The 17,642-nt window shown below is 41.4% G+C and overlaps 1 protein-coding gene across 3 annotated transcripts in view; it reads right to left on the minus strand.

Annotated features, from left to right (window-relative positions):
* The window catches only part of si:ch211-227n13.3, a 29,080-nt gene that overhangs the window by 3,692 nt on the left and 7,746 nt on the right, over nt 1-17,642 (minus strand). For 2 of the 3 annotated variants that reach the window (XM_048598631.1, XM_048598629.1), the window contains 3 exons: nt 7,425-7,503; nt 1,147-1,182; nt 548-655 (listed from right to left, as the gene is read on the minus strand). In XM_048598631.1, coding sequence (XP_048454588.1) covers nt 548-655; nt 1,147-1,182; nt 7,425-7,503 — 223 coding nt within the window. The remainder of the gene's footprint in view (nt 1-547; nt 656-1,146; nt 1,183-7,424; nt 7,504-17,642) is intronic. The other variant, XM_048598630.1, reaches the window with a different exon arrangement.

Below are 17,642 nucleotides of genomic sequence, written 5' to 3' on the forward strand. Positions count from 1 at the left end.
AAAAGCTCAGCAGGGTCTGGCAGCATCTGTGGAGAGAAATCAGTTAACATTTTGGGTTGAGTGAGCCTCAAAACAGCATCTTTGGAACTCCTTTCCTGACAGCTGTGGGAGTAGAGGCCTCCTGTATATTTAAGGTGGAGATAATTCCCTTACTGATCAAGGATCCGAGTGTTATGGGGGAAAATGGCAGAAAGTGGAAGTGAGGGCCTGAATGGCTTACTGTTATTCTTGTTCCTTACAGTCTTGTGATCTAATTACATTAGAATGTTATTGCTTGACAAGTAAACTGCAGTACTAAAGACTATTGCAATTGTTTGTTACAAAAGTAATTCACAAATCCATTCTGACTCCACCCAATTTTATCATTCCTAAAAATGACAGTTATCACAACCCTTAAGCCTTGCAGGATTTCAAGACTATTGAAGTTGTGGGTTCATTGAACTAGAGACTTGAACCTGGTAAGGGAAAGAAAACTGACCAAGCTTGTTACTGATAGCTCAACTCATCTTGCACAAGAAGAAGAAATCTTCTTGGGAAGGAACTTTACCTCTGCAGAAACACATGAGGCCGAGAACACCGTGGAACCCATTTTCCAGTAATTTCACTCCGAGTAGATGTAGATGTGTCAACAGATTTCTTCAGGTACCAAATTTCTCTGCAATTACAGCCATAAATCATAGGATGATTTACCATGTATGACAAACTCAATTTGAATAAAAACAGCTCCAACACACATTTTTGAAGCTGAACTATTTGTCTGCATTGCAGCTGGATGCAGAATAGCACTCTATGTAGCTTAATATTTGTAGAATTGTCAGGGTAGTTTAAAAGGTTTCCAGTGCAGCTATAGAAGGTAGGAAGAACATTAAAGCAAGTCAAATAAATAAAAAATGACAAGGTTTTTTTTTTTCCCCCCGCCCCCCCCCCCCCCAAACCCAGAGTTACAAACATTTCTATCCAACTGAAATTTTAATTTTATTTTAAGTTTTCAAATTCATACATGCACTCATGTGGTCCAGAAGAGGATTTACAGACAAAGCCACATATAGATGTAATTAAGCAGACAGACAATGCTCAAAAGTAACATGCTCCCTTCAATAATTTAATAATCACAAACTACTTTTTTTAAAAAAAAAAGTTACTTGCATTTTGCAAGGAGGAACTAGACATTCCTTAGCCAACCTTTTAAAGAAAAAAAAAAAAAGTTGCTATTAATTCTTGTGGTACGAGCCGAGCAGAATTCAAAGGCAGAATTATTGGCATCTAAAGTTCAGTCTCATTTTAAAAGTCTGAAGTTATTTGAAAAGCTTGGGATCTTGTATTACAGTAAAACAGCAATGTTTGTAGAATTTAAAAACCAGGAAGTAGAAAGTTCCCTGCAATACAGGCTGAGAGCTGGAAGATACATGAGTTACAGGATCATCACCGGAAGGATGCAAAAGCACATGTTTACACAGGTAGATACTGTTGTGAATGTAGAACTCTGCAGATGCTGGTAATTTGAAATCAAGATAAAAATGCTGGAAACATGGGACAAGAGAGTAGGTGCTCTGAGCTAATCTTTCACTTTGGGATAATTCTGGTACCATATTAAGTTGCTTTGCCTTCAAACCACAAAGAAAAGGAATTTTTTCTTTTAAATAGAATTCTATGTTGCAGCAGAAGGTTCAGCGAGCAGTAGACAAAGTTGAGGTCATTGGCAAAGGACTCAAAGCATCATGAGATTTTATTTTACTAAGTGTGCCTTTATAATGTGGCAATTGCTACCAAAAAAACTGGATGCAGATTCAACAGGATCAGTCAAAAGAAAAATTTGCAGGGCTTTAGGATTAACAAGTTATCCCTACCAAAAGATCCAGCGTGAGTATGATAAGACAATCTCCTTCTGCACTGTAACATTCTACAGATTTAACAGCATATAAACAATGAAAAGTGCTCAGCTTGAAGTTCTGCTTTTCATTTCATTTTTTTGTAATTATTGTTCAAATTCCCTGCTTACAAACGACTAAAAATGTTAAACTACTTCCATTAACAGGAGCCAGGTCAATTAAAACATTCAGCTGCGTTTGATTAGAAATATAGAAAATACAAGTAGTTTTGCATTCTATTACAATTTTTAAATGTAGCACATTAGGTTTTGTCACTTGTTTTCCATTCTAACATAGAAGACAGAAGCAGGAGACGGCCATTTGGCCCATAGAGTTTGCTCCGCCATTCTTCATGATCATGGCTGATTGTCCAACTCAACAGCCATGACTCCCTTGTCTGCTCCACACTCCCCTCCAGCCCCACCACTTTTGCCTGCAACCGAAGCAAGTGCTACACCTGCCCCTACACCTCCCCCCTTACCCCCATCCCAGGCCCTAAGAAGACCTTCCACATCAAACAGATGTTCACCTGCACATCTGCTAATGTGGTATACTGTATCCGCTGTTCCCGTTGTGGCCTCCTCTACATCAGGGAAACCAAGCGGAGGCTCGGTGACCGCTTTGCAGAACACCTATGCTCAGTTCGCAACAAACAACTACACCGCCCAGTCGTGAACCATTTCAACTCCCCCTCCCACTCCTTGGACGACATGTCCATCCTGGGCCTCCTGCATTGCCACAATGACGCCACTCGAAAGCTACAGGAACAGCATCTCATTTCGTTTGGGAACCCTGCGGCCCAAGGGTATCAATGTGGACTTCACAAGCTTAAAATCTTCCCTCCCCCGACCGCATCCCAAAACCAGCCCAGCTAGTCCCCGCCTCCCTGACCATTCCTCCCACCTCAAGCCCCACCCCCATCTCCTACCCACTAACCTCATCCCGCCTCCTTGACCTGTCTGTCCTCCCTGGACCGACCTATCCCCTCCCTAACTCCCCACCTACATTCACCTTCACTGGCTCCAACTCTGCCCCTTTGACCTGTCTGTCTCCTCGCCACCTATCTTCTCCTTTATCCATCTTCTATCCGCCTCCCTATTTATTTCAGAATCCCCTTCCCCTCCCCCATTTCTGAAGAAGGGTCTCGACCCGAAACATCAGCTTTCCTGCTCCTCTGATGCTGCTTGGCCTGCTGTGTTCATCCAGCTCTACACCATGTTATCTCAATAGCCTAATCCTGTTTTCTCCCCCTAACCTTTGACCACTTGCCCCAAGTGTTATACCTAGCTGCCTTTTGAATACATTCAATGTTTTGGCATCGACTACGTCCTGTGGTAATGAATTCCACAGGCTCCCTACTCTTTGGGTGAAGGAATTTCTCTTCATCTCCATCCTAAATAGTCTAGCCCGAATCCTCGTACTGTGACACCTGGTTCTAGACACACCCACCATTGGGAACATCCTCACTGCATCTACCTTGTCCAGTCCAATTAGAACTTTAAGTCTGAGATCTGTCCCCACTGCGCCCCCCCAACCTTTTTCTTCTCTTCCCCAACCCACTCATCTGAACTTAGTGAAAAACAAACCCAACCTAGTCAGTCAATCTCTCCTCATACATCAAACTTGCCATCACCAGAATCAGCCCAATAAACTTTTGCTGCACTCCCTTGAGAGAAAGAGCATCCTTCCTCAGAAAGGAGGCCAAAACTGCACACTATATGCCAGGTGTGGTCTCACCAAGGCCCCATACAACTGCAAGAACACATCCCTGTTCCTGTACTCTCAACCTCTCACGACGAAGGCCAACATACCACTCAAATGTGAAACTTCAAATAACTGCCACAGGAAAAGGCAGAAGAGCTAATCATGCCACTTCCGTAATCTATTACTTAATCTGTTATGGTCTTAAAATCAGCACTTTAGTAAGATACCAAACTTAATTTTAGTTGAATGCCAGTGATTAATTATGTTAATCAAATCCAAAACATGCTGTCAGATCTGACATTAAAAAGAAAAATGCGCTTCTCCCAATCTTTTCAGGTGGATGTGAATGATTTCATGGGACTACCTGAAGAGAAGATTTCTCTGCTCTCAAATACCTCAATGAAAATTACTAAAATAGACTATCTGGTCACATTTTGTGGTTCCTGTTGTGAACAGTTTGGTTCTGCATTTCCTTGTAACAATGATGCCACTTAAACTTCTAATTGTCTGTGAAATAGTTCCTTGTGAAAGAAGCTACATAAGTGCATGTTCTGTCTTTCTTAAATTCCACACAGCACTGACTTTATATTTTAGTGATCCCTCACTAGAATACAAAAGCTTTGCAACTTAGATTAGTTCATTGGTATTGTAGCACATTATTACAATCCAGTTTGTTCAAGATAAAGCTTTTGACATAAATGGTTGTGTATCTTAAAAACATTAAGATTTTCCACAGAATCATTTGGAAGTAGGTCATTTGGCCCATTAAGTCTATGCTAGCCTTCTAAGGAGCGTTCTACCCAAACCCTATCCTGTAACCCTGCATTTCCCACTGCTAATCCACCCCCTAGCCCGCACATCTCCAGATACTATGGGCAATTTAGCATGGTCAATCCACCCAACATCTTTGGAGTGTGGCAGGAAACCCACACAGACAGACACAGAAAATGCAGACTCCACACAGATAGACAGACAGTCACCCAAGGAATCGAACCCAGGTCCCTGGCGCTGCGAGGCTGCAGTGCTAACCACTAAGCCACCGTACCATCATTTCAATAGATTCACCCTAAAATATAATTTGAGAAGGGGTAAGTCAGGGGCATTGCTCATTAGTGTTATCTCCTCTGATTTTAAGCAACCAAATTGGAGAAGAGAAAATATTTCAACTCAAATTTTCTGTCTCACTTTCCTGGATGGTTACAGACTGGGAATGCATCATATGGGGAACCCCAGAAATGGAGTTCGTCATTTTCATAATAGACTTTTGATAGGCTGGCTATCTCACTAAACAAAAACTTGGTAACATAAATACAATTGAAAAGTAAAGTAATTTAAAAGTTTAGTGATCCTAAACATTTTTGAAACTTAAAGTGTTCTTATAAATGCTCTTTTCCAAAAATTGTTAGTTTGTAAACAACTTAGTCATATTTTACTTTTTAGACAAAGTTTCTTCTCATTGTCTTATGTGCCATACTGGGCCTGCATTTCAATGCACAACACAAACATTAAAGTACTACATATTATTTGTAGAATAATTTAATAATTAGAATAGAATAGTATTTTGCCATGGAGTTATTTTGTTGTTTAGGTATTAGCTTAAAAAAACACTTTACATTGGTTATAAGATGCACTATAAAAATACAGGAGATCTAAATGTCAAGTAATTTGTGCAAACGTTATAAAAAGGGATAACTTAAAACCATAAAAAGGAGACACTGGGCTGCTGCCAGTTATCAAATAAAAAAAGAGAATTGACTGTTTTGATCACTAACCTGAACTACCCAAAATCACCTCTTCAGGAAAGTCTCGATTCAAAAGCAGATTTGTTACACAAGAATAAAAGTAAGTAACTTAGCTCCTTGAGCAGTTATATTATGAATGATTTGTACCGCAGTTCCATCACTCCATTAACCTGGTCAACAGCGTGGAACTGGAGGAACACAGCAGGTCAGACAGCACCAGGAGGAGAACAGATGTCCCAGGTCCAGACCCCTCACCAGTCATGGAGAAATGTCTAGGCCCAAAATGTAGACTCTCCTGCTCCTCCAGCATTGACTGACTCGAGCATCTGCAATTCTTGCTAACTCCATTTACCTACTTTTGTTTTATACTGCTTGACACATTAACCAAACTAATTAGCTGTCTGAAAATCCAAAATTGATGCAGCATTCATAGCTGTCTGGAGACGAGTTATGGATTTTGTGCCTTTGTCTATAAATGGCCTACTCCTCCGAAATAAAATTGTACTCATTCTACATTCCCTTGTTAGCAGAAACAGTAGTTTCTGTATTTACCCAATGGAATAATTTAATAACTAAATTCTTGATTAGATCACTCAACCACTTAAAAATTCAACCCAAGAATACACAATCTTAAAAAGGAACCCTTTAAGCCCTGGAATGATTCTAACAAATTTATTTTGTGGCCATTCTAAGACAAGTGTGCCTGAGAGAAGGTATAATCTGGAAGCAACACTACAGAGGAGGTACAACAGGAACAAATTCAGAACAATTGGAATGAAATTTAAGGACAGGAAGCGTGTACAGACTTTTAAAAAAAAAATAAAAACATTGATATAAACAGATATTTTGACTCTAAAGGAGCCTGCTGCATATTGCAAATGATGCAAGATACAGCAAATTCTCACTTAAAAGTTGTGGCTGCATTCCTGAAAATCATGACTTTAAAGTGAAGCACTGTTTCCCATTGGAATGTATATCAAAGCCAGACTTAGTTTCCTGCAGACTTTTTTCTCTCAAAAAAAAATATAACTTTACTTCACAAGTACAGTATAGTAAATACTGTGTCGTTCTAGCTGAAGTATTTGGAAAATAAAATCAAAATCAAAACACAAGCACTGTACAGTTAGTTATTTTAGGACTTTTCCCAAGAGAAAATTTAGTTGTAGTATACATTTCTAACTGCCTCTATTTGTGAACAAAAGTAGTTCAAAAAAAACCATAAATGCAATTACACTAAGTTACCAGTTAAACATATTTTAGTTGACCTGGCTCCTGTTAAATGGAAGAAACTGGCAGAACTACCTGCACTATTCAACTTCTGGGCACCACCTAGTGGCAGAACTTCAGTACAAGTTCTGAATGGCAGCCAGAACAGAAGTGAATACTGGACTCTTGAAAGAGAAGGACAAAAAGGTGGGAACAGGAGTCAGTGGAAGTGGGGAGGTCAAGAGGGAGGACCGAGGACCGAGGATAGTGGCAGGAACTGTGGATGAAGGCTAGCAGGAATTGAGTTGCAAGAGCATAAGCACAGGGAAAGGTCTAAAGTACAGGCAGACCATGATGTGGCAAACAGTAATCTGAAACTCTCAACTTTAAACAAATATATAGTGTCACTAGCTTGTTAATGACATTAAAAACTGGAAAACACTGACTGATTCAACTTTAAAATGAGAACTTACTGTGCACTTACTTGTAAATTGATTTAGAAGCAAAGACATTAGATATATTTTTCAATAATTCAAAAACTACCTTGAATATGACTTACCACAGATATTGATCTCAAACCCCAAAATAATAAAAAAAAACTTAAAAAAAATGGGAGTCACCTTACATGCAAAGTATAAAATATGAACTAGCACATGTGGTCACACTCATCAGCATCTGAAAAAACAGATGCCTAAAATTCTTTGTAGCATACCCCATATTGCCCGCTTGATGTCTTCTGCCCAGTACCAGAAGAAAGTAAAACATGCATTTCTGAAGTTAAAATTTGCAACTATGAATGCATGTCTAACAATGTTGTGGCTGAAACATTAACTTGTATGTGGAGTACATCAAAAAGTGTGTTTGTGGCAAGAAAACAAAGTTTATACTGCTGTGATTTACTGACCTTTTGCTTTTCTGTACATGACTTCTAGGCAGCAAAGGCTTTTTCAAAATCCATTGGTCACATGATAAAGAGCTGGGATCTGAAAAATGTCAAGTGTTTATAGCAGTTACATTCCAGCTTATGCTCAATTTAAACAGAAACACTTGCTACCCAGTAGTGCTTTGTGTATTTGTTTAAAAACAATTTCTAAATCAATGAAAACAATGTTGGAACTATGGATATTAAGCATATATAATACACTTAGTCCAGGCACAGCAACTAAATAATAGGCTACCATCAACACATTGGAGCACCATCCATCATGTTAAAGTATTTTCATTTAATCCTAACCCTCAGATCTCAAAACAATTAAGAACAACAACTTACATGTATATAGAACCTTCCACACAGTGCAACTTCCCAAGCTACTTTACAGGAGTGTTAGCAAACTAAACTTGGTAAAAAGGAGATATTAAAGGAGGTGAGAGGCAGCTTTGCAGGACTACATTAGAGAGGTGGAGAGGTACAGGGAAGGAATTCTTAAATTTAGGATCCACACAGATAAAGACATGACCAATGAAGCAAAGAAAAATCAATAAAAACAGTAGGTCTGATAGCATCTATGAAGAGAAAGCAGAGTTGACATTCAGTCCAGTTGCCCTTCAAATAATCAGTGTTGTACATTAAGACATTAGAATACAGAAATTACTGACTACCCCGCTCCACAATTTACATGATCTATTACTTTATCTGTTGGAAGTTAGTTCATGACAATTAATCCTTTTCACATGCAATGTGACAATTTCATGTTGTTTGCTGAACAATGCAGGTCTGGCAACACCTGCAGAAACAGTAGAATTAATGTGATAATGATGCAAGACAAAAGGTCAAGGCCAGGATAAAATTACATGATTGGAAAGGAACCCTTGAGTCTGCTTTATTTTACTCAACCTGCTCAGAGATGTTATGACACACACCTGTCGAGAAGATGAGACTTGACTCTAGGCCTCCTGGCTCAGAGGTAGGGACATTACCACTGCACCACAGGAGCCCCTTGGGTCTGCTTTTTAAAAGGTTCAGGTGAAAGATCCAGTTGGGAAGGCCATTGTCTGTTACCATGGGAACTCTTACTCAATGAGATCAGTGAGTGGTTCACCATGGACCTTGTAGGGGTTGTTACATTCTCCCCATCCAAGTCTGGGAATTCCCCCTTGTCGGAGGCCTCTTGTGTTGCTTTGCCAGTGGCGCCATTCCTGTTGCCTTCACAGTCTAGTCAGCGGGTGTATAGTTAGTAGGGAAGATCCTCCATTGCAGGGGGGCTCGTCTTCAGTGGTGATCTCCAACTGAGCTTCTGCCCCCTGTTTCTATCACAGGTTCAGATTCCTTGTAGTCATCAGGACTGGGTCTTGTGCTTTTAATGGGTGGCATTTTCTCTCCACAGGATGCGGATGGTGGCATGTCTGTCTAAACAACTGCCTCAAGAGTTCCTGCTTACAAGTGGTCAGTGTGCTTTACCATGCAAGATACTCGTCTTGTACAATTGTGCAAGGCCCTGAATGCATGGACAGCAGTCACTGAAGTTTCTACATGGACAATATTTCCTGATAGCTAGCCAATGCCCATCATGGCCCCTTTTCTGGGCCTCTTGTTTTACTTCAATCTTGCCACCTTAGTTTGGTCAAGTCTGAAAATCTAAGCTTAATCTGAAGGCATCAGTCCATCAATAGTTCTGCCAGGGTTATGCCCATTGCCACATGTTGTATTGTCCTAGAGCTGAAGAGGAAACATGCAAACTTAGTTTCCAAAGACCCCATAGTTTACTTTTTCATGCTATTTGAGAAAGTCTGGACCACCTAATTTAGACTGTTTGGGAAAGGGTGGTAGGATGTCACGCAGATCTGCCTTGCCCTGTTGACACAAGTGCCTCTATTGATTGTTGGGGAGAAAACCTTTTGGAAATTCTGATTGGGTATCTTGCCTTTAAGCATGCAAAACAGCAAGGTTAGATTGGCCACTTGTAGTCCCAGTATATCCCAGTGTAACTCCAGTTAAGCATGCACAATAGATCCCTTTACTGGTGGTACAAAGGCCAGGTCCCGACTTTTTTTTGGTGGGGGGGGGGGAAAAAGAGGGGAAAAAAAAAAAAAAGTGGTTACAGAAAATCTGCATGGATTGGCAACAGATCTTAAAAATGGAAAGTCATGCTACATACAAAGTCATTAGGACGTATCCTGAAGTGTTCCAAAAGGACCTTGGGCGGATAAAAGGCACCTGGGCCAAGATCTATGTAGATCCAGAGGCTCGGCCTAAATGCTTAAAAAGGCATATCTGGTCCTCTATGCCCTATGTGCATAAGTAGAGGCTGCATTAGAAGGTCCCGAAAAATTTGGAATCATATGGCCAGTGCAATTGCTGAATGGGACTACTGGTGTGGCCCAATTCTAAAATCGGTCTGCCCCTGTGGTCAGAGCTTCTTGCTTAGACAGATACCCTATGCCACATGAAGACTTGTATACAAAGCTGGCTGGGGGTCACATTTTCTAAATAATTGGATAGGAGACATGCCCATCTCCAACTGGAGCTTTAGCTATCATCCAGGAAGTACACCACTATCAAAACTCAAAGTACTGTATTAATACACTTAGTCATACAGCATGGATCTAGACCTTTTGGTCCATACTTAGAAAGTTTCCCAAACTAAACTAGTCCCATTTGCCAGCATTTGGCCCATATCCCTCTACATACCTGTCCAAATATCTTTTGAATGTGTTAACTGTACTTTCATCTACCACTCCCTCTGGCAGTTCATTCTACATATGAACCATTGTTTAAAAAAAAACAAATTTGCCCCTTAGATTGCTTTTAAAGCTTTCTCCTTACCTTAAATGAGCCCCCTAGCTCTGAACTCCCCTACCCTGGGGAAAGGCTTTTGTTACTCCCCTTATTTATCCACCCCATGGTTTTATAACCTCCAAGGTCACCCCTCAAACCCCCACGCTGTTGTGAAAGAAGTCCCAGCTTATCCAGCCTCTCCTTATAACTCAAACCCACCATTCCCAATGTCCTTGTAAATGTTTTTTGCATCTTCTCCAATTTAACAACAGCAAGGCAACCAGAACTGTACTCAGTACTCCAGTGGCCTCACCTACAACCTCAATGACATCTCAACTCTTGTACTCAGTGGTTTCAGCAATGAAGACAAGCATGCCAAACACCACTTTACCAGTCTGTCTACTTCTGACAGAACTTTCAAAGAACTACATACCCAAACCCCTAGGTCTCTGTTCAACAACACTCCCCAGGGCCCTGTCATTAATTGCATAGGTCCTGTGCTTGATGTCTTATCAAAATGCAACACCTTGCATTTATCTAACTTAAACTCCATCTGCCATTCCTCAAGCCATTGGCCGAATTAGAATTGGAACCCCTACACAGTGAGAAAGCAGTCTATTCGGTGCTGAGTCTGCACCAACTGAGCATCCCCACCTCGACCTTCCTCACTGTCAACTATACCACCAATTTAGGGGTCATCCACAAACTTAATAACCATGCTTCCAAGATTCTCATCCAAATAATTTAAGTAAATAATAAACAGTGGACACAGCACTGATCCCTGCAGAACACCATTTTTCAGACTGGATGCCTGTGACCAGCAATCATCCACTACTGCCCTTTGTCTCTTGTCTAATTGGCAAGCTCTCCCCAAATCCCATATGATCTAACTTTACTAACTAGTCTACTGTGCGAAACTTCAAAAGGCTTTACTAAAATCCATATAGACAGTGTCTACCACCATGCTCTCATCTACCTTCTCAGTCACATTTTCAAAAAAAATTCAACCAAGTTTGAGAGACTGTTTCCCACACAAAGTCATGCTGACTGTCCCTAATCAGTCCTTGCCTCTGCAAATGCATTCAAATCCTCTCAGAATCCCCTCCCACAAGTTATCCGCCACTAATAAAAACCAAAAAGAACTGAGATGTTTAATTCAGGAACAAAAAAGTTGCTGGAAAAGCTCAGAAGGGTCACTGGATCTGAAACATTAACTCCTATTTCCTTCACAGATGCTGCCAGACCTGCTGAGTTTTTCCAGCAATTTCTGTTTTTGTCCACCACTGATGTCAGACTCACAGGTCTATAGTTTCCAGGTTTCTACTTACAGCCTCTCTTAAAGGTACAACATTAGCCACCTTCCAGTCCTGCAGCACCTCTCTGCCAGGGGCCCTGCAGTTTCTTCCTTATTCCCACAACATCCTGGGATACACTTGATCAGGTCCCAGAGATTTATCCACCCATGTTTTCTAGGACCTCTAATACCATCTCTTCTGTAATGTGATATCCACATTAATATATTTATTTCCAAGTTCCCTAAGCCTCCATGTCTTTATCCACAGTAAGTAAAAATGCGAGATACACATCTCCTGTGGTTCTACACAGACAACCTCATTGATCTTTAAGGGGCCTATTCTTTTCTTAGTTGCTCTTCTGCTCTAAAATGTACTGTAGAATTTCTTTGGATTACCCCTAACTTTCTGTCAAGGCACTCATAACCCCTTTTTGCCCTCCCGATTGCCCTCTTAAGAATGCCCCAACTACCAAGAGTATCACTTGATCCCAGTTATAATGAATTATATTAATAATGAATCAAATGAGTTATTGCTCAAAGCATACAATAGGATAAATGTCAACACGAGGAATGTGGTCACAATCATAGCTGCGCAGCATTTCCCCTCAAATTTCCTTGCATGGGATCACAATAGGCAGCATGGTGGCTCAGCAAGTAGTATTGCTGCCTCAGCACCAGGGACCGGGTTCAATTCCACCCTCAGGCAACCGTGTGTGGAGTTTGCATATTGTCCAGGTGTCTTCATGGATTTCCTCAGAGTGCTCCAGTTTCCTTCCACAGTCCAAAACGACATTCAGGCTAGGTGGATTGGCCATGGGAAATGTGGCGTTACGGGGATGGCGGGCAGTGGCGGGGTGCCCGAGTGGGATGTTGTTCAGATGGTTCGTGGACTCGATTCAATCAAATAGCGTGCTATGATTCTACATTACCAGATTGAGGAATTTAATTTCACAGTTGGACAAACATTCATTTCTAGCTCAGGCTCCAGGAGATTAAAGAAAATCCTTACAAATTACACAAATTGAACCTTTTAAGCTTTCACCATCCCACTTACTATAGAACACTTGTTTTCATCTGGTAGTAATTAATCTCCCATTCCAACAGGCCAGATAATTGTCTGCTCATTGAGGAACACATTCCACTCCCCTCACCACATGCTTCCCAACCATTGTCACCATCCTTGTCCCCACATCAATCCATGCTTCTGGCTTTCTTCTTCACCGTATGCACCTACTCACTATCATCAAAGAGCACTCCTTTCCACACCATTCCCCTTTAAACCCAGTACCAATGTATGGACCTCCAAGATTGATTGTTGTCTAGTCCCATAACCAACTCTGACAGACAGCCCAAGATAATGACTAACCAGACCCCTGACGATTCTCCTTACAGCTACCTGTCAGCTTCTGATGGCCCTACAGGATGGATCATGGCCCACTTAGAGTGTAGCCAGATGTATCCCATGACCATGGCCACTACAGACAAGACCCTGGACTGTGATTGGTCACTGTCCTTGAAGGTCCACAGCCATCTCCCTGAACCACCCCCACATACTATCAGTAATGGCTGTTTGGTTGAAAAAAAAAAGTCACTATCCCCTGGACTGATCATTACTGATAAGCATTATAAAGTGAGCCTGGCTCAAAAGTCTGCACTAAAACAAGACAATACGGCAGAATTGGCAGCCATTACACTGAGGTGCCAACACATTTAAATATCAAGGCACAAATGCTGTGGTCATCTAGTTGGGCATTAAACTGAGTGATTGCTAAGGGAGCAAGTCAGCTGTCTTGAGATGTACCTGGTCCCATCTGCAAGTTGATTGCCTGGCACTAAAAAGTGTCCTCACAATAGCGATTGCAATGCTGGTTAGTGTATCCAAACTGTAGCTTTAAATTACAGAAGCATCCTGAAAGTGGATCAAACTGACGCCTTGAAAGTCCTCAGAGACTAGTGGCATCAGTTGAAGAGTGGTGCATGCAGCTGGTGCCCATGTAGTATACTCTATAACATGTTGCCTGGTGGTCAAAATAGCAGTCCAGCAGAGCAAGCTGCAACCTGGAGTTGCCAGGTACTTCCTTCGACTTTTATGGAGGGCTTTGGCATCTGGTTTTTCATGGCACTTTCACTGAGAATCATCTCACTGCCCACAAATTAATTGGAAACTGCAATTAGTTGCTCTCGATGTCAAGAATGGTCTTACTGGACTTCTCACATGAAGATCAGGATTTCTTGCCAAAGCCCGTATTCTTCAGGGCCCTAGAAGATTCTGTACAATGTGACAGGCTTTTTAAAAACAGATTTCTTGGCATCTAAAAGTCTATTTCCTATAATTTTCCTTTAGTATCAGCAAACTTAATTTTTGCAAGATTTGTGGTAGAATGATTTACTCCAATCACAAGTCTGCACAACAACCACATTTAGAGGAGGCAGCTAGCAAGTAATGAAAATTCCAGCATATGATTTAAACTAAATTTGAATTTGACACCTTCAAATTGTTAATTCACTCCCATTCCTTCCCTTTTAGCTTTACTTGTTACGTTCCCTGTCACCATGTCCTCTCTCCCCTCCCCCACTCCAGTGGGGGTTTGTTCTTTCCAGTCTGGCAGTTAGACACCTCATTGGAATGTGAGAATGGCAGAGCAATCATTTAATCTGAACTATCAACATCCTTTCTCCTCCAGCATTGACACCACACCACACCACCCCCCCCCCCCCCCCCCACAACCAAACTACTGCATAAAATAGTGTCCCCACCACACTTCACGTCAGTGCTGAAGAGTCATCCAGACTCAAACTTTAGCTTGCTCTCTCTCCTCATGCTGCCTGACCTGTGATCTCCAGCATTTTGTTTTCATTTCAATCCAAAGCACCAGTTACGTGACAGACTGCTGGTTCGTTTGAAATCACCTTTAATTTTTGACTTATTTTGCAAGTCTTCTTGTAACAAAGGAAAACTCATCATAACTAGCTCTAGGTTTAGTCAAGTGCCTGCCTCTGATTTCAATCTGTCAGGAAAGTCTGATTTCTGGAAAAAAACCTGTGTGTTTTGCTGAGAATGAACCACTTCCCAGTTTAAAATGACCACACTTTCTCCACCAATTTGCTCGCATTGGAGTGCACAGTCAAGTGAAAAACCTCAAGTGAACAGACTTCTTGAATGGGATTTTCTGGACTCTAATTCAGGCAAGCTACTTCTGATATAAATGAAAACAAAAAAGTTGCTGGAGAGACTCAGTAGGTCTGCAAGTGTCACTGGACTTGAAATATCAAGTGCTTTCAGATGCCATCAGACCTGGAGTTTCTCCAGCAATTTCTGATTTTGTTTCAGATCGCCAGCATCTGCTAGAGATGTTTTGTTTTACTCAACATCTTTGATATTAATAATTTGCAACTTCTTTCTTTTCTTTGTTACAAGTGCAAATATATTGCCAAATATTTTCTAGGATCTGAATGTAGTAATAAATCCTACTTTGTTTTTAATCCTAACGATTTTCTGTGGGTCACTTGAAATTAGACTTGAGTCTAGGGAAAACAGACCACTACCTATTGTTAAAAAAAAGGAAAAATAAGGAACATTTAAGTATGCTGATGATATTACTGAAGAAGTTAGTTTGGAGTTGGAGTTGATGACCCCATGCAGGAATAAGGTAGTCATAGAATCACAGAATCTCTCTAGTGTGGAAACAGGCACTTTGGCCCAACAAGTCCACACTGACCCTCAGAGCATCCCACCCAGACCCAGACCCAGACCCATCCCCCTATAACCCACCTAACCTACACATCCTTTGACACTATGGACAATTTAGCATGGCCAATCCACCAAGCCTGCACATCTTTGGACTGTGGGAGAAAGCCACAGCACTTGGAGGAAACCCACGCAGACACTGGCAGAATTTGCAAACTCCACACAGATAGACAGTCACCCAAGGGTGGAATTGAACCTGGATCCCTGGCACTGAAGCAGCGTTGCTAACCACTGAACCACCCTGCCGTGTGGCGGAGTTGGAATTTATATAGGTTATTTATCAAGAATAGTGAAGGAGACTACTAGCAAGTTCAGGTTGAGACAATGTTTCATCTGTGAATTATACCAACATTCTTCAGTTCAGAGTGAAAGGTGCATTAATCTTAGCAGATAAGAACACACACCTTTATTCAAGTCAACTGTTAACTTTTTGGTTGTACTGTTCTGAAACCTTTTTAGACTTGTACCCACCGAAATCCGTGAACCTCTTTAGGCAAACAATTGAAAGTTTGCAAAACAAAGTCCTCTTTCTGCTTCAATTTTCATTCTGTCAGTTTCCCTTTCTGACAGTTTGTTTCTGTCGCACTTTTCACTCTACTTTCTACAATAGAAGTGCCTTGGAGGGTTTTGAAATGAGTGTGGGGAAACGTGCATGCAGGTGGGGAAGGGATAGAGTACAGTGAAAAGTTTTCACTATCACCACACATGGCACCATTTTAGGTACGAAAACTTAAGAACAAGATAGAAAGAAAATTAGGAACAAAGTTAAAAGTTCAACATTACAGCCCTTCTTAATACTAAAGTCAAAAATAAAGAAATAAAGCTGAAAGTTCAACCATTGCAGTCTTAGCCATACTGTGACCACGCTTCCTACAAGGGCTCACTCTCCTCTGCTTTGGCATGCTTTCCCCACACTGGCTTGATCTCCCCTGCTCTCGTCATCACTGCAGATGTCAGGAGAACCTCCATCGGTGCACTGGGCTCGTTCCTGGGATCTCAGGCCATCAAAGTCCCAGTGCAGGCCTTCAGCTGCTAAAGCTTCAGTCTAGCTCCCATACTCACCGGCCTCTGCCTTTCCTTTGGTCTGCCAATCGGGAACTCACCAAAAGACTCGGGTCAGGCACCAGCTGCTGCCTCACACTGGACATCTAGCCAACTGCCAAATTCAGCGAGGTCAATACCGTCGACCATCTCCAGAAGAGGAGTAGAGAAACAAAAATTGAGGGAAAAAAAAGGAGAGAGAGAGGAAAAAAAAACTGAAGAGTGAATGGAATGGATGAGCTTATTCTGCTGTCATCTTGCAAAAATGCCAACTGACTTACATCCGGGCTGGGTCTACTTGCTGATCGAGCTCTTTGACAAGAGGCAAGTAAACTAAAAAAAAAAAAAAGAGATAAAAGAAACAAAAAAATGAAAAGCAGACAGAAGACAAGCCCAAGCCTCAGAAGGAATTGAGCTGATCTCAATCAGCTTAGCAGCAATTGCTGAAACAAGAAATGACAAGCCAACTTGTATCAAACATTGGTTGGAATTTTTCCTTGACCTTCCCACGCCTGTTCATGGATATATAGAATAGCTAGCCCAAAATGCTTCAACAAAAAAAAAACTCAATTCTTTTTAGAAGAATGGGAGATTGTTTCAATAAATAATCAGAACGAAGGAGCTTGAAAGGGCAGCAGACACAAGGCAACACCACCTGCAAGTTCTCCTACAAGCCAAACAACCACCCTGACTTGGAACAATATCATTATTTCTTCACAGTTGCTGGGTCAAAATCCTGGAACTCCCTTCTTGACTCACTGTGGCTGTACCTCTCACATGAGGTGTAGCAGTTCATGAAGGCAATCAACCAACACCTTTTTCAAAGGATAATTAGGGATGGGCAATAAATGATGGCCAAACCAGTGATGCCCAAGGCCCACGAATGAACCTTTAAAAGTACAGGTTAGAATACGGTTTATCACTAACATCTTATTGCCGGGTTGACACCAGCCCTCCAATTCTCACTACATGTGGGTTTTGTATGCAAATAAAAATTCAGTGTGCTAGTATCTGTATGTCAGCGGGAAAATGACATTTGGCCCAATACATGTAAATGTTGTGCATATTCCTAATCTGACTATCAGATTAGTAACCTTGATTGGCTTGCAGTTTGTGGAAGCAAAGCAAACCTAGCCTAACCCAATTCACACAAGGCTTACTTAATTAGGGCTGGTGCCATTAGCAGCAGTAAACAAAACATAAAAAGTGGCTGAAGAAGTCTTGTTGCAACTTTTTAAGAGCATTGGTTAGGCTACAGATGGAATGGTGTGTGCAGTTCTGGCCACCACACAATCAGAAGGACACGATTACACTGGAAAGGGTA

Source organism: Rhincodon typus, chromosome 7 (assembly GCF_021869965.1).
Source record: "Rhincodon typus isolate 14 chromosome 7, sRhiTyp1.1, whole genome shotgun sequence".
In the NCBI taxonomy this organism is placed as follows: domain Eukaryota; kingdom Metazoa; phylum Chordata; class Chondrichthyes; order Orectolobiformes; family Rhincodontidae; genus Rhincodon; species Rhincodon typus.